This window comes from Colossoma macropomum, unplaced genomic scaffold (genome assembly GCF_904425465.1).
Source record: "Colossoma macropomum unplaced genomic scaffold, Colossoma_macropomum, whole genome shotgun sequence".
NCBI classification, from domain to species: Eukaryota; Metazoa; Chordata; class Actinopteri; order Characiformes; family Serrasalmidae; genus Colossoma; species Colossoma macropomum.
In genome coordinates this window covers 5,179-32,712 of record NW_023494790.1, presented here as the reverse complement: position 1 = coordinate 32,712, position 27,534 = coordinate 5,179, and the positions used below count along the sequence as shown (strand labels likewise).

General features: G+C 40.9%; 1 protein-coding gene across 3 annotated transcripts; it reads right to left on the bottom strand.

The window, feature by feature from the left end:
• On the bottom strand, positions 1 to 21,683 carry LOC118808970 (ornithine aminotransferase, mitochondrial-like). 3 transcript variants are annotated; one of them, XM_036571849.1, is made up of 10 exons: positions 21,578 to 21,683; positions 14,337 to 14,552; positions 11,268 to 11,492; positions 10,036 to 10,131; positions 9,380 to 9,507; positions 8,586 to 8,708; positions 4,349 to 4,477; positions 1,625 to 1,738; positions 1,367 to 1,511; positions 1 to 1,044 (listed from the first exon to the last, which is right to left on the bottom strand). In XM_036571849.1, the coding sequence occupies exons 2-10, from the start codon at positions 14,548 to 14,550 to the stop codon at positions 884 to 886; spliced, it is 1,335 nt and encodes a 444-aa protein (XP_036427742.1). In that variant the 5' UTR covers positions 14,551 to 14,552; positions 21,578 to 21,683; the 3' UTR covers positions 1 to 883. The 3 variants fall into 3 exon arrangements, with proteins under 3 accessions (XP_036427742.1, XP_036427741.1, XP_036427743.1); XM_036571848.1 differs by lacking the exon at positions 21,578 to 21,683 and adding an exon at positions 16,803 to 16,887; XM_036571850.1 differs by lacking the exons at positions 14,337 to 14,552; positions 21,578 to 21,683 and adding an exon at positions 12,334 to 12,359.
• Positions 21,684 to 27,534: the final 5,851 nt, after the last annotated feature.

Below are 27,534 nucleotides of genomic sequence, written 5' to 3'. Positions count from 1 at the left end.
TCATGGGAAATTTCTTTATTTTGGAAAAGTTCTTTACATAGTTCACGCGTGACGTCATCACATAATTCAATCATTTTAACATGTAGTGGGTTCTAATACTGCTAGTATGAATTCAGTTTGCTGTTAAACAACATTCTAACAGACCGTACAGCAAAAACAGGGTTTCAGTCCCAGTCCTTAAACATCACACATACTACAGAGCCACATGTGGTAATTTCAGACTTAAACATAAAACTTAAAAAGAACAGATATATAATATCATTTTAATTTTCAGGGTCCAGACATATTTCTTTAGCTTGTTTCAAGAAATCATGCTTACATTAGAACAATCTGACCAGTGAAATGTAGGAATATTATATGTAAAATATTAGATATACTGACTAGATTTTAGATGATTTCACCTGCCACGGCATCCTTGTTTTTTTTTTGTTTTTTTTGCAACATATAATCTGGTGACTAGAATGAAGTGTGTTAGAGCTGGAAAAACAAAAAATTCAGAGTTTATGGTGTCCAGCAGACCAGGACTGGGAGCTAAAAAACTAGCAGCACTTGTGAAATTCACAGTCAAGTATTGTCTGGGAGTTAGCTGACCCTGACAAATGTGACCTTTAAAACTCATGGAATTAAAGAAACTTTAAATCATGAAATTTCAAAATCTGTACTTGGTAAATCACTTATCATCCCTCCACTCGTCCAAAACTGTAGAACAGAATATAAAAATGTAGAAACTAGATCTAAACTGAAACATGAAGCCTTTAGCATATAGACTTGTTTTCTGCATGTTAACTCATATGGTCAGCATTGTATTGAGTCCTCACAGTTGGAGGAAAATGAACAGGGTGTTTTTGTTTGTGGTTGATGGTCAGTAGGATTTTATAACAGTTTAAAATGACAGGATGGTTCGCTGGATGATGTCAACGCACTCGCTGATCTCGTCTTCTTTGATAATGAGGGGCGGGGCCAGTCTGATGATGTCACTACGAGAGGGTTTGGCCAGGAGTCCGTTGTCACGGAGACGCAAACACACTCGCCAGGCGTCGTAGTCTGAAAGATAAATGCAGAGCGAGAGTTTAAGCACAGGAGAACGTAAACAGTGCGCTGGTTCAACAAAGTGACAATCAAAGATCTTTCCCTTCTCCAAGGTCAAAACTTCAGTAACAGAACACACACCAGCCTCTTTAAAAACAGAAAAGTCCGAAGGGTCCAAATTTACTTGGGAAAAGCTTGTTCCACTAATTTCCACTAAAAATGTATTAATGCTATAAAGAGTTTTTCATTATACATCAGTTATTATTTTCAAAAGCTAGTTATATCAAAAGTTGTGCTGTGGCACCATTTTCAGCTGAGACTTTAAGCAGAGTTGTACCTTTAGTCTCCTTGATGACGATGGCGTTCATCAGACCTTTCCCCCGCACTGTCGTCACTAATTCTTTGGGCAGTCTGTTCAGCCCTGCTCTCAGAATATTTCCCATTTTCTCAGCATTCTCAGCCAGTCTCTCCTCCTCTAGAACCTAATCAGATCATATCAGACCCACACACACCATTATCAAACAGTGGACAGATGGGTAAATGGACGGAAACAACATAAACATCTCTGCATCAATGGAAGGATGGAAGGACAAACCTCTAGGGCCGCAATGGCTACTCTGCAGGCCAGAGGGTTTCCTCCGTAGGTGGAGCCATGCTCTCCTGGTTTAATTGTCAGCATCACCTCGTCATCACAGAGCACTGCAGACACCTGAAAAACAATTGGCAGTAACACCGCTGATTTGCAAAGGGCAAAGTTACACTGCTGACTCATACACAGGGCAGAATTACACCACTGGCCCACAAAGAGCAGAGTTACATCACTGACGTACACAGGGCAGAGATACATCATTGAGTGGCAAAGGGCAGAGTTACACCACTGACCCATAAAAAGCAGAGTTACACTGCTGACCCATAAAAAGCAGACTTCACTGATGCACAAAGGGCAGAGTTACAGTACGGTTACCCTACAGACACACAAATAGGAAAGTTACACTGCTGATATGCAAAGAATTGCACCACAGACACACAAATGACAAATTTACACCAACAAATTCATCAAATAAATAGAACAAAATTTTGCACAAAAATTTGCAGAAAAATGCTATCTTTAGAGCACGTGTTAACTTTCAATAAAACAGAATTTATCCAGGGGTATTCAAACTTTTGAACACTTAAACATGAGGAACTACAGGTTTAGATTAGGGGTTTTCCTCACATATATCTGTGAACTGAGACAGTCGTGCAGCACAGGAAGTGGGGAAACACCACAGGGGTGCAACACATAACGGAACACATTAGTGTGAGCTCTTCTAAGCTTAGATTAGTGTTCCACTCCTCCTCTCTACAACAAACCCTCACACTCAACTCTGCACTCATCGTCTCCAGCCTTTTGATCATTACAATGAGAACAGTAGTGATGCTCTCTCTAGTACAATTACATACGTTTTCCCAAAAATACAGTAGATACAGTAGAATGGCTAGGAGATTTACACACTTGATAATGATAATGATTGACTGTTAACTACAAAGCTGTAGGAAAACAGGGCCCTATAATCAGAACCACAATCTTTTAGTAGAACATATACATGGAACTTCTCTTGGTGCATAAATTGCAATAAGAATGTATGAAAAACATGTAAAAGACAATACACAATTAATCTACATATAACTTACATTTTAAGTACTGAGCTTGTGTACACATACAATAAATACAGACATGTGAGCAAACTGTGGATATTAGTTATAATCTCACAAAAATACTGTGCAAAAGCCACAAGCAGCCAAGAAAATTGTTTCAAACTCTTTATCTTGGCATAAATACAGTAAAATGGGACAAGAACATGTTTTTCAAGTAATTAATTTTTTGTTGCACTCTAGCCATGGATTGCATTTCAGTTCCTGACCTCACAAATGTCCTTTTGGCTAAATGTGCAAATTCCCACAGACAGACTCCACAATCTTGTGGAAAGCTTCTCAGAAGAGTGGAAGCTGTTATAACCACAAAGGCCAACTCCATATTAATGCTGCTGGTTTTGGAATGGGATGTTTTAACAAGCTCATACAGGTGTGATGGTCAGGTGTCCACAAACATCTTAACTCTGTTAACACATTTCCCTTGTTTAACCCACTGATCCTTGTGGGGTAGTGCATGGTGATGTTCAGCTGCAGTGCACCGTGGTGCGATATGCATGACTCCATGACTGTAGCCCACCGTTTTAGCTGGCAAGTTCCTTTGATGGCTGTCTTCAGAGAAGTTCCAGCTACTGCAATCATGAACTTATTTAACTCCAAAGTACACTGAGCTAGAAGTATCATTTACAAGCTAAACAACTGATGCTAACAATATCATGGGAAAAATCAACAAGCATCAAACTAACAAAAGCAACAGCACAGTGGAGCTCCAGTTCCCCTCGAGACCCTCCACTGTAACAAGAATCCACAAGCTATATGAACGAGAGCTACAATCACACAGAAGTTAGTCAGAACATGCAGCCCCTGTTGCTCTCACTAGTTGTCAGTGATGAAGATTGGAAACTGCATTCACTCTGAGGAAATCATTAGATATGAAATAATTAGATATAAATGACATGAAATGTTTCTATAACTCATAAAATAAACCATATACACCCCACAAGAATGACATTTTTTGCACATTTTGAACAATATTCTTATTTGCTGAATTTAACATATATATTGGGGAAAAATGCATAAAATATGGCCTGTGTGAAAGTCATGGCACATTTTAAAATCTTATGTTTTATTTTTTCCCAATATGTTAAATTTGCAATATGTGCAAATAAACAGAAAAAAATAAAAATTGTGCTAAACTAAAATGTGCCATATTTAATTGTGTTCTCTGTAGAGAATGTGTTAATGTATTTTCACTAAGAAAATCAACAAAACATGTCATTTGACCAGAAGTGTTAAAACTTGAACATGAAACATGAAAATAGCCAACTGTCCTAACTTTCTAGCTTCTGCTGCTAATACAGCAATAAGAAAAATCATCATCACCATCATCTTTAACCATCTAATCCAGATAGGGTCGCGGTAGCGCTTGGGAGAGCAGAGAATCCCTGCTTCCAGGCCAACTTAGAGATATAATCCCTCAAGCGGGTCCTAGGACGACCCTGGGGTCTCGGCCCAGTAGGCCATGCCTGGTAAACTGCCACCATGAGGCGTCCAGGGGCATCCTGATCTTTGCCTTATGGCTCAGCTCCCTCTACACCACTACAGTCTGGTACAGTGACCACATTACTGCTGCCGCCTGTCCCAGCCTGCAGCCGAACAATATACCTGTTCTGCTTTTTTCACTCACAGGATAGACTCCTCCAGACAGACCTTTTCCCAGAACCACCAGGTCCGGCCGCACAGCCTCATGGTCCACAGCCAGCCTGCGGCCCGTACGAGCCAAACCCGTCTGCACCTCATCAGCAATTAACAGAACCTGTAATGCACGCGCACACACACATACAAACACACAAACGCAAACGTCAATCACAAGAAACATTCGCCTCCTATTTACTCCACAAATACCACTGCAGAAATAAAAGACTTGTATTTTATAAAGTCCACTTATAAAGTTTATTTGGGTTTAAGTACCAAAAACAGTCATAAATCATTTTTACATGATCATATTTCCATCTCTCTTTATCCCTGTGTCATTGTATCAAATCAGAGTTTTAGTCCAGAATCTGAGCTTATTTTAATCACATCCATTTTAGAGCAGGAAGTGAGGCTGCATCCTTGTCCCTCATGGCCACATGTTGAGCAGTTAGGTCCCATTGTTTTGATTTAACTACTCCATGCTAATTGGTGCCCAAACTTTTGCAAAACACTATAGCTAACAAGCAATGGAAGCTTATACTGCACCAATTAGCATTGAGCTAACTGCATGCCTAAATCATCACTCACTCAACTCAAACCATGTTGAGTTATTCAGTATCTCTTAAAGTCTTGATTATGTGGTTTCTTGGACACAGTTATTTATAAACAAGGGCAAATGGAAAATATTACAGATTTTTTTTAGCCAAATATGACTTAAGGGTCTGTATACTGCATTTTATTCCATTTTGTGAATTCAAAATTAGCTGTTTTGCAGCTTAGTTTTTATACGTGGTGCTATGTCCTGGCTTCCTGCCAGGTCACCCCAGCCACTAGTGGGAGAAAGAGAACAAAGACGGGCTGATTAGGTGTCAGCCACCACGTGTGGTTGCCAGGTCCCCAGCCTACACCATCTGATGGCTGCTGGACTCTCGTCAGGTGCGGGTGGTACCCAGTGCTTGGTGGACTGGGAGGGGTATGGGCCGGTGGAGAGATGCCGGGCCCCGGCTCAGCAGATTCTGGACCTGGAGCTCATCAGGGCCTTCTGGAGAAATCATGCAGCAGGTATTAGAGAGTCAGGAGCAGTTCCTAAGGTTACTGTAATGTCCCAGTATCTTGCTAGGCCACCCCCAGCCACTAGGGGGAACCAAGAAGGGCTGATTAGGGCTGACTGGTGTCAGCTGTTGAGCTCCCTTTTTATGGAGAGCTAACCCACAACTCACTGCACAGTCTTGAATTCACGCCGCCATGTGCACGGCTCTCTGACTAAGCCGGTACTGGTATTGTTTCTCTCTTGAGTCTTGGGTTTTGTGATCATCGGTCTTTTACAGAATAAATACTTCAATGTAAGAATAAAAAAAAAACCTTTTTGAATTTTCTAACTCCCAGCAATCAAAAGGAAAGGGGAAACTATCTAAATGAACTGAAAGAAATAAAGAGGGGAGGATTTGTGTTCATTTTGAGGTATCTAGAGTTTGGGTTTGCCATTTTGTTTAAGCTGTCCATTCACCCTGAGAACTGAGAACTAATTATTGTTTTTCTCTGCATTCACGCTCAGAGTCCCCATAGTGTTCTGGTTCCTTAACAAGGGGACTGCCAGTTCAATCCCCAAGCAGCGTAAGCCATTCACCCTGTTATAGCAAGGCTGAGCCAGACCATGGATTTAAAAGAGCCATCCCAGGTCAAATAGCTGAGGAATGCCCTAGCCAACAAGGGCTTGTTAACTGGCCATCATGAGCAGCAAATACTAACACAGCTGCAGGGGCTTGCTGGGACCCTTGCTGAAGTCCATTGGGTTGAACCTCTAGGCTGAACTCAACCTGACTTCCCCAGAAAGATATGATGGGGATTTGGGGTGTTTCTGGTTGTAAGGTGTTTCTCCTACAATGTGAACTCAAGGTTGCCCACTGACCAGTCCAAAGTAACTAATTTCACTGAGTCCACCACATAAAACTGTCAGAACTGTTTATGGCTGCTATGCACTGTAGGTTTGACCATGCGGTTTGCAGAGGGGTGGTTTTCGTGTCCTTCAACTACAGCACTGCAAGTCCTAAGTGGGAGACTATGCCACTGAGTTCCACATTCTGGCCGCAGAGAGCGGTTGGAATGCAGAGGCATTAATGGCCGCCTTCCAACTTGGCCTCAGTAGTGAAGTAAAGGGCAAGCTGGCCACCCGAGATGTTCCCGTCTTACTCAAAAAGCTCACTGAACATACCCCAAAGCTAGACCCAACTATGGGTGCACTGTAGGGAACAGGAGTCCATGTGCCCGCGGTACAAGGCCCTTTCCCCAAGTAATTTAGGGCCTCCATTGTATCCTGTTCCTTCCAAGCCGGACGATCAGCCCATACAGTTGGGAAGTATGCACCTTTCTTGCCAGCAACACGATTCTCGTATGTGGGAAGGCAAATTTCTCTACTGCAGGCTATCCATTTCCTCACTGGCACCCTCTCATGGGGGCAAACTTTTGAGAAGTGACTCTAGGTATTTGTGGACTCCAGGGCAGCAGGTAATATTAATAATGTCATTTTGACCAAGACCCTTAACCTGCACCTAGTCAACCTAAAGTTTCCTATACCAGTCACTGCCTGTCTGGCAGTCACCCTTTTGGGTCAAGGCAGGTAAAACAGGAGACCTGACCTGTCACTCTGCGTCTAGGTCAGCACAAGAAGCAGATTTTTTTGCTACCAGTTACCAGCTAGTATTCGGTTTCGCCTGGCTACAATGGCACAGTCCATGGCTGGATTGGCTGATCCAGTCTTTGGCGGGCTGAGGTCTCAATGTAAAGGGACCTGCACTGGGGAAATCTGCGGTGACCTTTAATTAGATTGACACTCCATTAGTCAGCCCTGACTTATCTAAAGTCCTGACAGACTGCCACAATCTGTTGGAGGTCTTTAGCAAGCACAAAGCCCAAATCCGGCCTCCTCATTTGTCCTGTGACTGTGCCACTGACCTTTTTCCAGGCACCACCCCTACCCAAGGGAGACTGTTTTCTCTCTCAGGTACCGAGAGAACAGCTGTGGATGAGTACCTTAGGGAGGCACTAGCGCTGGGTTTCATCCAGCCATCCACCTCACCAGCTGGGGCCAGATTCTTCTTTGTAGAGAAAAAGGATGGCAGCCTTCATACCTACATTGTTTACTGAGGTCTCAATAACATAACCATCAAGGATCATTACCCCTTTCTGCTGATGACTTCAGCTTTTGAAGCGTTGCAGGAGGCCTCAGTTTTTACTAAACTGGACTTGCACAGTGCCTACAACCTCATTAGGATGCACCAGCGCTATGAGTGGAGGAGAGCGTTCATTGCCCTGTCAGGCCATTAAAAGTATCCTCATGATGACTTTCGGGCTAAAGAATGCACCAGCTGTCTTCCAGGATTACATTAACAAGGTCCTGCGAGAGACCCTGAACCTCTGTGCGTTTGTCTACCTTAATGACATCCTCATATACAGCCGCTCAATGGACAAGCATGTTGTCCATGTCCACTGGATCTCCAGTCTTTACATGAAGCTGAAGAAATCAATCGTTCATGCTCAGTTGGTCTGAACCGGACCCTGGGGGTGGCTTCAACATGGAGAAGGATGTACAAGGCTATGCAGCAGTTTTCCAGGTCTGCACTAAAAACAAGCAGCCCAAAATGGGACTGACAGGCCTGCTCCATCCCCTGCACATACCATCTTGGCCATGGTCACAGATCTCCTTGGACTTTATCACCAGCTTGCCTGTGTCCCAAGGTGACACAGCGATCATGGTTGTGATTGACCAATTTGCCAAGGGCTGCAAATTCACTGCACTGCTGAAACTCCCATCAGCCAAGGAGACAGCCACGCTGCTGCTGCAAAACATGCTAAGGGTCCATGGGTTCCCTACAGACATTGTGTCTGACTGTGGGCCCCAGCTCACCAGCAAATCTTGGAGGGCATTCGGTCAGCTGCCTGGGGCCTCTGTGTGTTTATTCTCTGGCTTTCAACCTCAGTCTAATGGGCAGACTGATGAATCAGGACCTCAAACAGATGCTCAGGTGCCTGGCATCCTCTAGGCCATCCATGGATGGATACTTTGCCTGGATTAATACTGGCACATTTAGTGAACACATACTGTTCTTTCCACTTATTTTGCCTTATAACTTCTGTGATAAGGAAGAAGCACATTATGCAATTGTTCTGGAGCCCTTGTGAAGCACACAGTGTTCCTCATGCACTGTGTAATGGACAGGTGTTTTACTCACGTTTTGTTTGGTGCACAGCTCTCGGACTTTGGTCAGGTAACCTGGGTCAGGAACCACCACACCTGCATCACCCTGGATGGGCTCCACCATGAACGCAGCCACATTAGGATCCTGCAGGGCTTTCTGTATAAACACACCAACCATTTAACTTCAGCGACTGGACACGAACCACACAGAAGAGACGATGAGGCTACATTCACATTACAAAATCACAATAACTTACATGTATTTCACAGTATCAAAAAATATTCAAAAGACAGTGAGCATGTGAGCTCATTCTGGTTTTGTCCACTCTTATGGAAAGCTTTACACTATATGTTGGAATATTGCTGTGAGGATTTGATTGCATTCAGCCACCAGAGCATTAGTGAGGTCAGGTACTGATGTTGGATGGTCAGTTCTGGATCACTCCAACTCATCCCAAAGGTAGTGGATTGAGGCTCACTTCAGAGAATATAATCCACTGCTCCACAGCCTAATGCTGGGGGGCTTCATATTTCTCTAGCCCACGCATGGCACTGGTCATTGTGACCTTAGGACAATGTGCGGCTGCTCCAGAGCATCCCATTCTATTGGTCAGTATTTTTCTTTGGAGATTCTACAAAATTCTACAAGCTTACTGTAGATTCATTCACTCATCAGAAGGGCTGTCTGGACACTGTTGGATATGTAGTCTATAATATTGAAGTCATCAGATCTTCAAGCTGAGCAAATTTGTAATATGAATGTAGCCTACAGTACACCCTGGAAATCTAGCTCTAAAAGGCAATGATAAGATTAATGATCAGCGGTACCTCCAGGGCAGGTATGTCGTTGTAAGGAACCACCTCAAATCCAGGCATGAATGGGCCAAAACCGTCATAACTGCTGGGGTCAGTGGAGCTGGAGATGGCCGCCATCGTACGGCCCCAGAAATTACCCTCTACACATAAAGAGAGGAGACAGGAATGGATTAAACCAATTACAGAGAGACCTCCAGAGCATTACAACAAAGTACACAGACAATGAGATGAACTAGAAACATATTTTAGAAAACAAAATAAAAATGAAATGGCAAACAACATTCTGTAACTATCAATTTACACTAAATGTCAAGTTATCAGCCTCAAGATTTGATCACCACTTTTGACATATGACACGTTCTTTATTCTTGATGTTGCATCACACTTCATTCTAGAGTCATCTATAGCTCCATTCATAATTGTGGATACCTTTAACATTTTTCAGTATTTTACAGATTTATATTGCAGAATACATTGATTATATTCTTTAGTTTTAACACTACACTAATAACAAGTTCCTCTGAAAACAGAAACTACTTTCAGAAATAAACTATTCCATTTTATGCATTATAAATGTGCAGTGGGCACATTTCATATGTACATCCACAAGTAAACATTTATTGATGTAGAAGATCTTTAACTCTCCTGTGGTGGGGAAAAAAAATCACCTGCAAAGATGATCTTTGCCTGATATTTGGGAACGCCCTTCACATTGTACGCCCATTTTCGTGCCAGCTTGCAGGCCGTCTCTCCACCTTCAACACCTTCAGTATTCAACACAAAAAGAAAACACAATATCCTTTACACGCTGATTCACCACTAGGCAAAAGGTTAATCCTTACACTGTGGAATGGAACTGAACTGGAAAGAACACAATGCAGGTTTGTGCAGAACATTGTGCTGACATGTGTAATTGCTATGAGGAATTAAAGAGATTGTCCAGTGAAAAGCATTTCTAACAGATATGTTTTCATAGGCAGTTTTCCAAATGGACACAAACTGAAATAAACGTCACATAACTAAAACCAGCAGCAGCCATCATCAAGCCTGAACTTTATATGTACTTTCATCCATATTTATAGATAAGAGTATGCCGTACAGCGGGAGTAAATAGACATAAAACTTTGCACTGGCCTTTCGGTCCACCAAGCCAATTTGTGAGATGAGACACTGATGAAGCATGAGAGGGTCTGGCACGCAATCTCTGTTCTAGTTCATCTTAAAGGTGTTTGATGAGGTTGAGGTCAGGGCTCTGTGAGGGCCAGTCAAGTTCTTCCACACCAAACTCCAGTCAGGACTTTATGGAGCTGCTTTGTGCACTGGGGCTCAGTCATGCTGGAACAGGAAAGGTTCTTCCCCAAACTGTTCCCACAAAGTTGGAAGTGTACAATTGTCCAAAATGTCTTGGTGCTGAAGCATTAAGATTCCCCTTCACTGGAACTAAGAGTTCTAGACCAACCCCTGAAAAACAGCCCCATATCATCATCCCTCCTCCACCAAACTCTACAGCTGGCACAGTGCAGTCAGGCAGGTAACGTTCTTCTGGCATTCGCCAAACCCAGACTCTCCATCAGACTGACAGATAGAGAAGTGTGATTCGTCACTCCACAGAATATGTTTCCACTGCTCCAGTCCAGTGGTGGCTGCTTTACTCCACTCCATCTGATGCTTGGTATTGTGCATTTTGATCTTAGGCTTGTGTGCAGCTGCTCAGCCATGGAAACTCATTTTGTGAAGCCCCAAACACACAGTACTTTTGCTGATGTTGCTTCCAGAGGCAATTTGGAACTCTTTAGTGATTCAACAGAGGATCGGCACTGTGCACTTCAGGACTCACCGGCCCAATCTGAAATTTCAATTTGAAAGAGGCACATTTTTCATCAGAGGAGGTTCTACTCACCTGTGTTCATGGGCAGGACTTTGTCATATCCAAACAGATTGGTGATGTACTCCTCATACACACCCAGGACGTCGTTGTAGAAGGCTCTGGAGGTGATGGTCAATTTGGAGGCCTGGGTGTTGAGGGCAGCAATGATTTTGGGGTGGCAGTGGCCTTGGTTAACTGCGCTGTGTGCACTGAGGAAGTCATAATACCTACGACCCTCTAAGTCCCACATGTGGATGCCTGAAAAAGACAAAAATCATAACATAGCATTTGCAATGTTCAGCTTATTTCTGTTCTACTTAACATGAATGAGGTACAACACTGGTGATTTCTTGCTAGCCAGCTTGGTCATACAATTTGGTGCACAAAGAGATCCTGGCTCATTGGCCACAATTCTATCTACCAAATGACTTCAATTCTACACTGTAAAATGGTGTCTTGTCCAGTAAAATGATCTTAAATCTAGTGACATATCTAATATTTCCCATTTTGAGATGTTTTTACTTTTTTGTGCATTTATTTAAAGATTGTGTGTACTGTCTTTTTGTCACTGGTGTTACCTTACTCCTTTGGCACTATTAAAGGCTTTTATGAAATATTATTTCCCAATGGAATAATATTTCAATAGTCAGAATTACAAAAGAATAATGATAATGCAACAAACCAGGAGATTATTCTTTCATCTGTTTTAATTAGGTCTGTTAAAAATGTGACTCAATGATGTTTTTTTCACTTGCACAACCATATATTTGTTATAACAAGGAAAATATTTGACAAAAGTTATAAACAAGTAATGATGAAATGCCTTAAATCTGAACTTTTGAATGTAGCAAAAGTCTAACACCAGAGACATTTTAATGAAAAATGAATTTTACAAAATAACTGCTACAGAGCATCAAACCACATATTGTCAATCATGGAATATCCACTAAAATATGGAATTTAATCCATTTGTATTCTATTTTTCCACAATTACCTCAGAATAAAATCGGTCACACCAGTGACTTCAGCTAAAAGCTTCATATGAAATCATGAGCTAAATGAGAAAATCTCTGATAACTGAAAGACTCAGTGGACTCACCATGAGCTTTTCTTCATAGATCCTCAGAAAACAGGAAAAAGGAAGTCAAGTGATGTCATCAGTGTGACTTTTATTTCAAAATAAGACACTTTTTGTTACGCGGTAACACCAGTGACTCCTGGGGACTTTCATTATATATTTTATAATATTTATTTGGTGTTTTGTTTTAAATCATATATTCCATAGTCATGTATAGATTATTGTAGTTAAAATTGCAGAAAAACATGTTTTTTACCTCAAAATATGGCCTCAGCCTTCACACATGACTGTGTGGACAAGCACTTCTGTGGTGTTTGGAATTCTATATGATTGATTTAAAAAACAATATTGCTAAACTGATGACTCAAGAAAGGTGTAATCTTTAAAATAACCTATTGTTTTATTTTAAAATATAAATAAATTGTAACTCTAATGTGTTTTTGAAGTGTAATTTATCTGTAAAATTGATGTTTCTGTAGAACGACCTATAGGATTATTTACCTTATTTTCAGACATTTTTTTACTTGTTTTAAGTCATTTTATTAGGTAAAATTATCTCACTATATTTGCAGATAATCTTGCTGGTTTCAAACACGTCTTAAAACAAGCAAAATTATCTGACAAAATACATACATACATACATACATCATCTAAACCGCCCATCCCTCTGGGTCACGGTGGGGTGCTGGAGCCCATCCCAGCTGCCACTGGGCAGAAGGCAGGATACACCCCGGACAGGCCGCCAGCCCATCACAGGGCAGACAGACAGACACACACATTCACACACACACATTCACACCTAGGGGCAATTCAGCACGTCCAATCGGCCTGACTGCATGTTTTTGGACTGTGGGAGGAAACCGGAGTACCCGGAGGAAACCCACGCAGACACGGGGAGAACAGGCAAACTCCACACAGAAATGACCCTGGTCACCCGGCCGGGAATCAAACCCAGGCCATTCTTGCTGTGAGGCGACAGCACTACCCTGACAAAATATAGAGTGAAAATTTTACTTAATAAAATGCCTTAAAACAATAAAAAATGTCTGAAAATAAGGTAAATAATCTCAACAGGAAACATATTATTGACTACTGATTTAATGACTATTGTAAGGGCTCAGGCTACACCGCTGGCCACCAGCAGAGGGTGACAGTGGTGAGGCGCCACAAGTTCAGGGAACTCCAATTCCCAGAAGCCCTCAGGTTGATTGGGCCCAACCTGGCACACCTGTGGACTCCTCTACTTAAGGCTGTGGCAAACAGCAGCCTTTTGTCACACCTTTGTAGAGGGGTGACCGGTATGGTACGCAGCCCAGGTGGGTATTTAAACAAAAAGAAAAGGAAAGGAAAAAACAAAAAGGAAAGAGGGCTGGAAAAATAAAAGAGAGAAATTGCCCCAAAACTACTTAAAAGCCAAAAAGAAGGCTTGAATAAGAAACGGCTCCAAGGTGTTTGGTTCACAAAGAGCAAACAGGTGAAACATAAAGTCGACCTTCCTCTCATAATTACAGAGGAAGTGTCTTTCTGATTTCTGATCATCTTTTATTTCAACTCCAACATGCACAATCGCCAAATTCACACTCCATCTCCTCAATAAACTCATTTAAGACCCTTTCTCGCGGGTTTTTCTCTGTGCTTGGGTCCACCTCCCTGCCGTCCCGTAACCGACTATATTTATGATATAATTTTTTGTAGTGTACCGAGTATCCAAATATTTAGTGTCTTTCAAAACCAAAGTGCAACACCTGAGCCAGTGAGCCTATAAGATTTGTGGTTCTAAAATCTAGACTGCTGACTAAATTAACACCAGCAGTCTGTTAAAGTGAGATTATAAGCTTGATGGGTTGAAAGGGAAACCTTATATTTGAGATGTGCAATATTATGCAATATGCAAATGAAAAGCATACTATGTAGTGTGCAGTTCTTGCACATATGTATTTAAGTATTTAATAAACTCCTTGATTGGACTGTACGCTATGAAAAGGTCAGTGCGTGTCCAGCTGGTGTGTGGAGTCTGTACTGACCCTCTCCCCTCTCCAGGACCACGGGCAGCGAGTGGTAGTTGTGCGCTCCGTATCGATCCTCGCGAGTGTACACTTCCTCTGAGGTGAGCTGACGCTCCGCACGCTCCGCCCGGGACGCCACAGAGGAGGTCATCCGCATCCCAGAATGCACTGCACGGCTCAGGGTGGGGGCAGCCCAGGCCAGGCGGGTCAGACGAGTCAGCATGCCTTGCATTTCTGTACATAAAGAGGAGAAAACATGTTAAACAAGTGCATCTCCTTTGGCCTGTAGGGGGGGCAGTGCACCTCCAGCTGAACTGAACTCCACCTAAGAGGACAACCATTGACAACTCATGATCTGCTGAATGTTTTAGTTGTATTGGCTCAGTGTTGAAACATCAGGAGGAATTACGAGGTGCTCCATGTAAATGACATGTATATGAGGGCGAATTCATGCGTGTCTATTGCAAATGATATGTAAATCATGTGCTTTCATATAAATAAGGTGTGATTTTGACGCATTAAAGCTGATTTATCAATTGCCCCTAAATACGTCGCAGGACTCTTTCCTACAGAAACCCAGAAGAGTAAAATAAAAAAATGACTGTGCTTTCCTGAGTCTAAGCTCCACTTCTGCCTCATAATTTCCTTCCCTACTGAGGGCTGCCAGAGGGGTAAAGTATGAAGGAGAGGAAAAAAGCTAACACTAAGTGTGTTACACCAGCTTTGGCCAGCAGGGTGCGGCTGTATTATTATTATTATTATTATTATTATTATTATTACTGTATTTTCTTCCCCTAACTCTTCAGCCACCCAGTGAAAAAATACTGGGAAGCTAACATGCTAACAATTAGCACGTTAATGCCAAAAATCTTTTTTCACTGGGTCCTGAGAGGTAAGATAGCCGCCCCCTGCTGGTCAAGGCTAGTGTAAGCCCAAAGATGAGGATTGTCCAACTGGAATGTTCTTCAGCTCTTTTCCTATTGGACAGGCTTGACTTTGGGCTTAAGTTATCTGGCTAAACTGTGAAATCCTATTTTGTGAAATATCTCCCTGGCCTCCAAAGAGAGAGATGGAATAAAAATCAAACAAACACAAACAAAAATAAATAAATAAATAAATACATTTTAAAAACCACCCCCTACTGGTCAAATCTGGTGTAACATGCTAAGTGTTAACCAAATTTCTGGTTAGTTTGTTCATACAGTAGTAGAAAACATTTTTGAGGTTTTGATGGTAGAAATTGTACAAATCATGCGAGAAATATTTGTTTGGCTGTTTTTGGTATTTTATACAGGCAAAATAAAAAAACATGTGTAACCTAGACTCAGGAACGCACTTTTAATTTTATTTATTTGTTTTTTTTTATTTTACCCTTCTGTACTTTGAGCAGTTCATAGTGAATCAGTCGTTGGTACATCATTCAGGATAGACAGTTTAGAGCCCATGTGACAAACAAATCCCACACAATCCTCTCCGGCCCACAGAAGTGTTTAAATTTTCTATTAATATTAGCTCATTTCACAATGCGCTGCACTACAGTCCCCAGCATGCACCGCAACGTAATGTGCTCCAACTATCCTACCCCAACAACAGTCTATGGAACAGCGGTTACAGCTCAATTCTACACAATTCTACACCAGTCATATCACAAAATGCATTTCAGCTGCAGTTCAGCCAGTATAAACACATAACGTCAACTCAGCAGCTCAGAAACTGAGGCAAAGTCTTAATGAACTTGCAGCAAAGAAAAGTTTCCAGGTGTCGAGTTCAAGCACATAGGTAGGTTTAAAAGACTGAGCTTCTGGGAACATTTAAATTTAGAATATTTCAAGTGTCCATGTAAAATTTCAAGCTCTACTAGTGTGTCTGTATTTTACTGTTCAAGTTTTTGCATATTTTAAATAAAACAATGACCGGTTGAGGTTACAGCACAACATTAATTAAAAATGAAAACTTTTTTCTCTGGCCCACAGATTTGAGATTTTTAATATGACCTCTTTACTGGTTGAGTTTGACACCCCTGGTTTAGAGAGCAGCAGAGTAACACAGAAGTAATGAGTAGTGAGATCACTGTTACCATGGAATGAGTGGAATAATCCCACGACTGTCTGAGAGGAATAATCTGCAGTTTGTAATAAATCACTGTTTTAAAAAAAACTACCCTGCACTCCGCACTGACCACTTTGCCCTGTAGCTCCTCTTTACTGGTGTCCAGTTAGAGACTGCAGCTCATCTGCTGCACACAGTTTGTGTTATCCATCCTCCAGTCCGTCCTCAATGGTCAGTTTCTGATCACAGGGTGTTACACAGTAGACTAATACAGTACAGTATCAGGTAGTGACCAGTCAGTAGAAGGACAGGAAGGACAAGGTAGGAGTTTACAATAAAGTGGATATTGAAAGTATGTAGGCTTTATAAACCAAGTACAGGAACACAATCCAAATATTCATTTAGTTCAGCTCAGAATCTTATGATTGTACTCACCCCAGCTCTCTGCTCCACAGTGATTATAATGACCCGTCAGTAGAGTGTAATTTTGTAGAGTTAACATGAAACTATCCACCTTCTCAATGAACAAAGCGAAACTGTTCCAGCATACTTATCCTCAACCACCCTCACCCCCAAACCACCCCCTATACCACCCCCCCACACCATGCCCCACACCACCACCACCCAACACAAAAAAAAGTTGTCACAGTGAAGCTCATATCACTGAGTGGTACTGATAAATTTTAAATATCACATTTTGTGTTATCAGAGTATCAGAATGAATTTACTTTGCATTAATTAGCTTTAAGTTAATGAACCTACTCTTCCTGAGTTCCGCTACTCTATACAAAACTAGGTCTTAGAAACATGACTGACTGGTTTTACTCTCTGAAAAAGTACAACAAGGAGAAGCTTAGTGTTGTAAACAGTGAACAGCCAGAAAGAAAGCTTTAGATTGTTAAACTTCTTTTTGTTTAAAATAATCTGAACGTAGCCCAAAAAACGACATACATTACCATTTAAAGTCTCAGGTAACCGTAACCTGAGTAAAATATTAAACATATTTGTGTGATACTGAAATGGAGTACATCCAAGTGTGGAAAAAGAAAACAAACAAAAAACAGGATAAAAAATATGGTAAAACTGAGAAATGTCAGGGTCTTAATATTCTAATGAGCACAACTGATTGACAGTCCAACATCCAAGACTGCCACCAACTATGTTTCCTAGTTTAGCTTTCGCTTGGTTGTTAAGTTTAAACTTTAGACAAAATGTGTCAGTAATTTATGAATACTGGAAATTTTAAGCAGTATTTTGAGATGTTACCCATGAAATAGTGGTGATCCTGAAAGTTAAAGCTCTAGAGAACCTGAAAACATGTTCAGGTTAATCAAGTTAGTCTTGCTCTTGTGGGTTTAACTTTGGCTATGGCTTAAACTAAACGGCAGTATCACAGTGTGGCAATATCACCAGTATACAGTTCAAATGACACGTTTTCTGAAGTGAAAATAAGTTCAAATGAACACATCCTCTACAGAGAACTTTAATGCATAATTACTGGTTATTTGCAGAATTTAATATATATTGGGGGAAAAATTAAACATAAAATATAGCCTGTGCAAGTTATGAAACATTTTCAATTAATATTTTTCTAATATTTTAAACTCATGCGCTAAAATCTGCAGAAAAATGTCATATTGAAGTGTGTTGTCTGTAGAGGATGTGTTAAATTATTTTCACTTAGAAAATTAATGAAATCTGTCATCTTGACCTCAGACTGTACGTGATGTATCACCCAGGACTAGTTTTATGTATTACCCCTGTCCTCAATTATGACTCATTTAATATGTCGAATGTCACTCCCCGAAAGCGCTAGCACGTTCACACTTGCACTTCATTACCCAGCTCTGAAATCATTGTAAAAGGTGTCCTGCGTGCCAGCAAATCTCAATCATACCCTCAACAATGGAGTTCTTCAACATGCCTGAACCGGCCTCCTATAGGAGCTTATGCCCCACTGTTAGCATTCAGCCAGACAGCAGTACCATACATTTGCTACGCGGGCACCACAGACATGGATTTTGGTGTCGGGACTGAATTTAGTCCCTAAAGTCATTTTCAAGACAGCCTCTCTGAAATCCTCAGTGCACAGCTGGTGCACAATATGGAAAAGCAGCCAAAAGCAGCAAAGTCAGGATCACGTTACCGTGTGAAAAACTGTCAGCCTACAGATGACGAGGTTATTTTTCCTCTAAAAGAGACAAACAAAAGCTTCCTTTCCAGTTTTGATATGTCAGATTCTTTGAGGAGCTTTAAGAATCAGAGCTGTACAAACGCTGCTGAATCTTAAGATCTTAATGCTTTGGAAAAATCATGTAAGACAATGAAAGTTCCTGTACAAATGATTTCAGTTACTAAGGCTTCTTGATCAGTTTTTAATAAATCCTAGAACACATTTGTTTTGAACACATTCACTTTTCTAAATAAAATCACAATTTTACCTAAAATTAATAATTTTGTCTACGACTACCCCGGGTGGTATAACATCTACACATCACTAATACTGTGTGTTTTTACTGTTCAGTTTTAGTGATATATTAGAAAGAAAATAAGTGCGATATTCATAGTGGTATGGCAGTGTTCCAGTTTGTTTTTAATTTCTTTTAATTCTGTTTCAAGTTCTTTATTCACAGGTAACTGTAATGCACAACATTTACTTAAAAATCCATAGTAATGAAGTAAACAGACACACCATTGTGAACTGTCACAGCAGAAAAAGTCAGAACTGAGCCGTGAGGCTTGTTGTGCTGGGAGGTCTGTCTATAACAGTATATCAGCACTCGAGTCACAGAATCGCACTGATTTTCCAGTATTCGCACTACTGATATATAAAGACACAGTTGACTGTAAAGTGCGTTATTTACTGGGTGTTTCAGATTGTTTTGAAAGAACAGATTCAAACCCATAAAACAATGTAAAATATTCAGTTTCTTTTTTTGAAATGTGCTTTCTGTCTGTTTAATGTCTACAGTGCTGTGTAAGGTTCCCTTCAAAATCAGTCCAATCAAAAGTTCTAATAGATTTACAAGACAATGAGTGTGTTTACATGCACTTAATAATCTGATAACTGCAGAAAATCAGTTTTTGTCAGTAATCCGATCAACATGTTTATATGCACTTGAGTAATCAGGTAATGGGAAAACTCTGGGTCTACATGAATCAGACAGTAATCGGATTTCTGCTTCACAACCAGCCAATAAACATAACATAAAACTCAAACTTCATGACGCAGCTTTTTTTAAACATCACTTTACCTGAAAATATGAACAAACATCGTCTAGAAGATGAAGAATATTTAAATCCTTCATTTCGTTGAGCATGTATTTGGTTTCAGTGTTGCTCCAAAAGTGTTTTGCTGCGTCTCGCGGCAACGCTGCTCACTTATTTCGGGTACCGCCATCTGTTTTCACACATGCTCAGACTGAGAAATCCGAAAGAAATCAGAGTAAGAGTTCACAGCACTGAGAAATCTGACTACTGAGCTAGAATCCAGTCTCTTCATCAGATTTTTTAATGGGATTAATCAGATTTCTAGACTTTACTCCTGTCTAAGAAATTAGAGTGTGCTGTTTACATGACCATTTGAATGATCAGATAACTGCAGAAATCTGATTATGACAGGATTAAGTGCATGTAAATACACTCAGTGTTAGTATATAACAAAATTCTGGAAGTATTGGCTCATTGACCTTATTAAATGGTAATGTAGTAACTTTATGCTAATTGATACAGGGAATTCCCCAAATTTTTCAAAATCTCTGCATAATTAAATGGTTAAGATGTAAACAGTCATTCAGAGTGGTTTGGTGAGAAACGCTCTGTTCTAGAGAAACTTGGTGTCTGAATTGTTCACAGTGGAGGTGATAGGAACCAGACATCTGAATTGTTTAATGCTTCTAAATGCTACATTACAAAGTTATGACAGGAAATGGTCACAGTATCTAACCTGAATCAGTTTCTCTACAGCCAATCATTTCACATCAAATCACTCTGAATGACTAACTACTGAATTATGCCAAAATTGTGAAAAATTGGTGGAATTCCCATTGAAATTTGAACTGCTAATTTAATTTAATCAGCCCTATCTAAACGCCAAACTCTCTAACATCCCATTTAGAAAAACTAGGTCCAAAAAGTCACATCTTGCATTTCAGGGAGCGACTTTTTTATTCTGTAGGGTTAAATTTTATTTCCAAATACTATGTTAATGCAGCATTACAGCAGAACCATGGAGAATGAGTTGTATGTGGCTCTATATAGAACCTTTTTGAAAATGACTCAGTGTAGCACCAAAAACTGGTGTTCTATTGTTACAAGCTTGGCATAATAAAACCATTTATGTGCTATATTCAAAAATGTTCTATATAGAACCATACACAAAAGCTTAAAAATGGCTCATTTTATGCTTAAATGCCTCTAATCTAATTTGTGTAAATACTGTATGTAGGTTCTCCGTTGCCTGCTTGCCAGCTCATTTAAACAGCTGAGGTTTCGACTCGTGTAGGTTCACTGGTGGTTCTGGATAGTAAATAAAATGTCTATATTTGTGTTGTAGTCATGGCGACCCCTGGTTCCTATCACCACCACTGTAAAGACATCTGAGTCTCTACAATCAACCATTTCACACCAAACCACTCCAACTGACTCTGTTTACATCTCACGTTCTGAATTATTGAGAAATTATGGAAAGAATTGTGGACTTCCTCTTTAAAGTGAAACTGAGAATGAACTGATGAGCAAATTTCAGCCTTGCCTGACTGCATTAGACACAATATGGAAATATTTAACCTCCTTTTTAAAACAATAACTTTAAAGACAAACCTAAAAGAAAAACCTAAAAGAATCTCATTTAATAATCTCATTCATCACACTGACTGGGGGAAAATCACACTTCCCTAGTTTAGCCGGTTCTAGAAAGCTAACTTAAGTTTATTTTCGGTCTCCAGCATCGACCTGCAGCTTCACTGATTCATGGACTGATGACTGTGGCGTCTTTTAGCATCCAAGACCTTCAAGCGTAACATCTAACATTAACAGACGACCGAGGAGGCGCCCATTCGGGGAGCAGCTGCGCCTGCGCTCCGCTACAGCAGCGCGGAGATCAAAGCTGAATTAAGACTAGAGGATGTGAAATAACCCACCGGCCTGATGCACGAAGACCAGACAGAGCTGATCTACGTGTACGCACGATATAAATGCTCTCACGTTACCGTGAATGAGATGTGAGTTGGTGATGATCTATAAAGGCCAGGAGCGCCGACGCGTCTCGAGACTTTTCACCTATAGACGAAACTCCTCACTGTAAAGAAAGCAAAAGAAATTCTTGTGCAGACGGAAATAAAGTGTGCACGCGCGAAATATTTCCGTGTGTGTACGGTGATCATACACACATGAAAAACTGACACTTGTACATTAGCACGTGCAGGTGAAATTTATTTTTAAATTTCTATTTATTGATTTTATTTATTCATTTTTATTGATGCAATGATTCATAACAACTATCACGCACATCACTACAACATACATCACGTATATACTAAATGGGTAAATTAACAGCAGCAAAATAACCTAAAATAACAAAATGAAATTCAAACAGACAAACAATAGATCCATAAATATGATTATTTAAAAAAAAAATACAGTGATAGTAGATATTGGAATATGAAATGAACTCCAAAGCTCCAGATATCTCAGGAAAGTATTGCTCTTCTTATCGTTTATCATTTTAAGGGAGGTGAATTCAATTTTTCATTTTCATTTTAAAAACCAACTTATTTTAAAAACCAACAATCTAGGAATCGAATTAGAAATGTAATTTTTATGAATAAAATCTCGACTTAAGATCTGAATCTTTATTATTACGTTTTTGTCAAAAATGGAGATTCCATTAAGAATCAAGGCAGAGTCTTTTTACACTTGTCTGCAAAGCAAAGAGGACTTCATCAATAGTAACAAGCCAGATGAGACTGATTGACACAGAGGTCATATCAAGTCAAAGCTGACTGATGTAGCACTTTTTAGAACAAGTCGCAAAGCAGCTTTAGAGAAAAATCCAGGTCAGAGCCACCATGAGCGGCGGACGGCCACTGTTAATAAAAATAAACATAAAAATAGTAAAATTCGAGAATAAAGTCGTAATGTTTTGAGAAAGAAAGTCGTAGAATTACGACATTAAAGTGGCATTAATACCAGGAAAGGTCGCAGTATTGTGGCCAAAGGCTTTGCGAAGTGAAGCAGCGCCTCCTCGTGTTAAATGAGGGGTGGTGAGTTGGTGGAGTTCTACTTTCATATCGATTCACCCATAAAGAAACACTCAGTCTCCCTGTCTCTCCTGCACATCAGCACCAGCCTGTTATTAGGATAAGAACCGGTTGAAACGGCTGAGCAGGAAACTGTGTTCATCTAGAATAAAGAGCCAGACGGACTCGGAGGAAACTGTCTGTCTGTGTTGTTGAAGGAGAATCTCAAGGAGGGTCGTCTACACGGCTATCGGGGCTCCATCTCCCCCCATTCAAAGAGGGCATGAAGTTTCACAGACAGTGAGAATGATGATCAACATGATCCACAGAGAGACAGGAGTGAGTGGAGCTCCGGCGCCAGTACAGCAACCGAGACCCCAACGCGTTATGGCAGCCCTCCTACAGTACAGCAACCGAGACCCCGACACATTATGGCAGCCCCCCTACAGTACAGCAACGAGACCCCAACGCATTATGGCAGCCCCCCTACAGTACAGCAACTGAGACCCCAACGCGTTATGGCAGCCCCCCTACAGTACAGCAACCGAGACCCCAACGCGTTATGGCAGCCCCCCTACAGTTAGACCACTTTATTCTCCAAATATTACGATTTTTTTCTTGAAATATTACAACTTTTTCTCAAAATAGTCGGCCCTTCATCAGTGGTCACAAGACACTGCCCACAGGACACTGTTGGCTGGATATTTTTGGTTCTCAGTCCAGCAGCAACTCTGAGGTGTTTAAACACTCCAGCAGCACTGCTGTGTCTGATTGGAATCACCATTGGAATGATGTGCTGCGAGAAACTGAAGAAGAATTTAATATCATCTGCCAAGAAAGTGAATCTGAGGAGAAGATGACATTTCAACAAAACCACAATTCCAAACATGCAGCCAGAGTAACTCAGGACTGGTTTCTGAAAAGGTGAAGGTGCTTTCAAGGCCTAGCCAATCTCCTGACCGGAGTCTCACTGAGAGTTTAAGGAGGACCATCAGTGAGATTGTAGTAATCTTGGGGAATTGAAGACTTTACTGAGAGGAATGGGACCAAAACTGAACCACAGTGCTGCAAAAACGTGAATTATTTCTTACCACAAACGTTTTGAAGCTGTAATTGCCAACAGCAGCTTTGCAATAAAGTACTTTGGTATCTGAATACTTTTCCCCAATCATTTTTAACCTGTCTTATGCTTATGAATACTAGGGCTGAACCCAAACATCCAAATATCCAGATCTTTATTAGTTGGGTAGGTATTCAGTTTTTAATATTGGGACTCTGATTTTTTTTTTTTTATTGTAGATTTTATTAATTTGAATTTTTAGATTTATCAATAAAGGCAAACTGCAAAATATAACTGAGGTTATTGTCCATGACAGTTTCATTTTTAATTTGCTCACAGGGGCATCAAACATGGAGAAGAAACACAGCCCAAATCCAATTCAGACTTCAAATTCAGAATTCCCAACTGAGGAAGACTACCCTGGTACGAGGAAAATGATTCTTTGCACAAGCAAAACGCCTCTTGCAGAGAACTACGGGCACAAGGAAAACCACCCTTGCAGAATAAAGTCTGGTTATGACGTCACATGCACAGACACGCCCCTGCGCGAAAGCTCCAGGCCTCTGTCCAGAGCCGGTTTATAAGGAGCCTGGCCACTTCCTTTTTATATCAAAAACGGGGCTGCTAAACAGCAGAGGGCACCCGCGAGTCAGTCCTCAATTAATGGGAGTGAATGGAGCTCAACAGCTAAAAACGAAATAAATAGTTTCTAATCTCTCGCCCAGAACTTTCCTTTAGTTTTAGACAGTAGAAGGATGTATTTCACTAAAAAAACAAAGAAAACTCACCTGTATGTTTCCTTTTTCTACAGCAAACGGGTTTTGGGCAGCAGGACGCTAAAATTACTGCTACTGAGTGCTGATTGGTTGGTGAGCAAAGCAGCTCATTGGCTGTTCACACTCACAGACATCATGAATGTACATGAGGAGCCGTTTTAAACTCCTATAACTCGAGTTTAAAAGCTCTTAAAAATATAACAGCGGTGTTAAAATGTTTTATGCTGCTCTGTGTTCAGGAAATGATTGTATTCTTTAAAAATATTAAAAATGTTTAAGCATTTATAAACTATGATTTTGCTGAAATGTTACATCATAACCCATTCATTTTGGACTCACTCGGGAGCGCCCTCTAGCGTTTGAGAAACCCAGGAGACATTACAGTGACATAATTCTCCTCTCTACAAGTTCTCTGCATCTGTCCATCACCACACGAAAAACTACACAGCGCTGCCAACGTGACGCAGAACAGGAACATGGAGACTTTTCAAGAGGGCCACCTAGGATAGGAGAATATCATGGCGCCTCTGAATAGGTGCCGCAAATAAAATGCATCTTCGTCCCAAGCTACGCGCACCAATTCCATCCTCATATGATTGGATACTACTGATTTCTGGAACTGTGTTGTGATTGGCTGGCTGTCAGTTGCTGCATATAAAAAACCAGGAACAGGACTGTAGCACAGCTTGTGCTACCCTGGGCTCAAGGAGGACGCAGGAGCCAGGGTTCAAGTTCACAGCAGGCATGCAACTTTAATTTTCATTCCAAACAACCAAACAAAGCAAACAAAACCACAACCAAACCTGGCCACTTTTTGGTGGGCCGGGCAGCAGAGTTCGGGAGTCGCATCCCGCCTTCGTGCCTCTTGTGTCGTTGTTGTCGCCCCCTCTCTGGCAGCTGACGTCCTCCTCCTGCCATCACTCACGTCTCTCAGCAGTGTTGGGGATTCGCACACCGTCCCCCACACCCTCACGGTTCTCCTCTCCCCACCGTCCTCACTTGGAGTTTGGCCGCCTTCTTGCCGGCTCTCGCGGCCGTTGTTGGGGCCCTGGGGGGACGGCGCATGCCATAAGGACTTTCACTATAGAAGACCTTCAGAGTTGAGATATGTGCAGGACTGTTTTTACCGTCCCGCTTCCGCAAGATTTCAGCACGCTCCCGCAGAATTAGGAATCATTTGTTCCGCTCCCACCCACGCAGTTCCGTCAAGGTGAACTGATATCCAATATCTGACACAGTCTACAGATACATTATTCTCTGCTGCAGTAACATGGCAATCATGGTCATCAAGCTCACTGTGAGTAACTTCACCAAACGGCATTTATATCCAGTAAACACAAAGCAGGAATTAAACCACAGAGCGGTTATTTTTGGTGTTTTGCTTGGCAGCTGCGGCCGTCGGAGTGAACGCTCCGCCATCTCTCGCATGCTGGCTTGAGCAATGCAGCAGCGTGAGCACTACAGCAGAAATGCGCCAGCCTTTCATACATACAGAATTTGTGCTGTGGAGCAGCCAGAAAGTTATACAGACATTCCTGTTTCCAGACGGACAAATAGTCACATCAGTCACTCTGCTAAAAAAAAAGAAATTAATAAAAGTGCATGGTAAGTTTGTTTATCCTCAACAGCATTCTGACTTTTGCCTAATCACAAGTTTCAAGCCTGTAGACCAACCAGGAAATCTGTCTGCAGCACAGAATGTTTAACTAGTATTTTGTCATGAATTAAATTCAATTTAAAATTAGCATTTTTTTTAGTTTGTATACAGTTTTTTTAGTGAATGTTGCTGCAATGCCGGGTCTATTGTGTGAATCAGGCCTAAGCTAGGAGAATTTGCACATTGTTCATGTGATCTGTAGCTTCGTAACTCTTTAGAATTACTTTAATCATTTTATTAGTTTTACTGTTATTCTTTTTGTTTGTATAAATGGTTTAGTGATTGTTCTACTTTATTTTAGGCTATTCTTTAATTTGTGTGACTTTTCTTCATGCATGCTTTGTAACACTCCCGTCTGCAGTGAGCTGGTTACCCACTGGTTTAGCTCAATGCTGAAAATTAGTCTCACCGTGCAAGATATTGTGGCGGGTCTAGCGGAAACCCGTGGGAGTGCAGTCCACCCACACAATAGCACTAGCTGAGATGCCTAATTACTTCATTGTGTTTTTGTGAATGTTCAGTAATCCTGATACAGTCTGTGCCAGTCTGACACCAAGTCATATTATTTTAGGAACTCAGGTTAACCTGAGTTTGACTGGCCCAATGTGGTTTGACCCTTTGCTTCATGGTTTCAATACAAGCCTAGACAAGAAAGCTTTTATACAAAATATCATGGACATTTTAAAGGTGACGATCACGTTATTTTTAGAACTTTCTATTCTGTTTTAACTGACCCAGTGAATTTTAACCATTTACACTGTGGTCTATTCATCGGTGCATACAAGTAAATTAGGCAGTAGGAGTTGGATCTCTGCTGCCGGGTAACGGGCAGAAGTGGCTGCTCCTGTGGCAGCAGGAAGCGGCCACTGTTATTTGCGGCCACATCGTGGCCCTTTTATTAGCGACCGTCACTTCGCTGCCGCTGCTCCGTGACTTTTAATTATACATTTACATTTCAAATAAATTGCAGTCTTCGACAAAATACATTCCAAAGACAAAAATGCATTTCAGAATATATTGCCACGTTAACAATATAAGTAAATATATTTTAAAATGCACTTATATTAAAATTTATGGGGAAATATTACATGCAGAAATGTACTATAGAAAAATACACCTATGTAAATGTACTTAAGTACATTATCAATTGTATGAAAATTGCCAAAATACTTTGTCTAATGCACTTTACTGTTTGGAAACCTTTTGAAGTGAATAGGGATCTTTTGAAATGAATTTGCATCTTTTGGGGTGAATTTGTACTCCAGTATCTTAACTGTAAATGTTGGTAAATGGACCTTTTACAGGACAAAAGCAGGTGTTGTAGATATTGATACACTGTGCAAATGTTGTTTGACGATTTGATATCTTGTTTATTTGGCATGTTGTGTGAATGTCTTAATGCAAAGTACAGCGCAAAACACAGAAGTCAGTACTG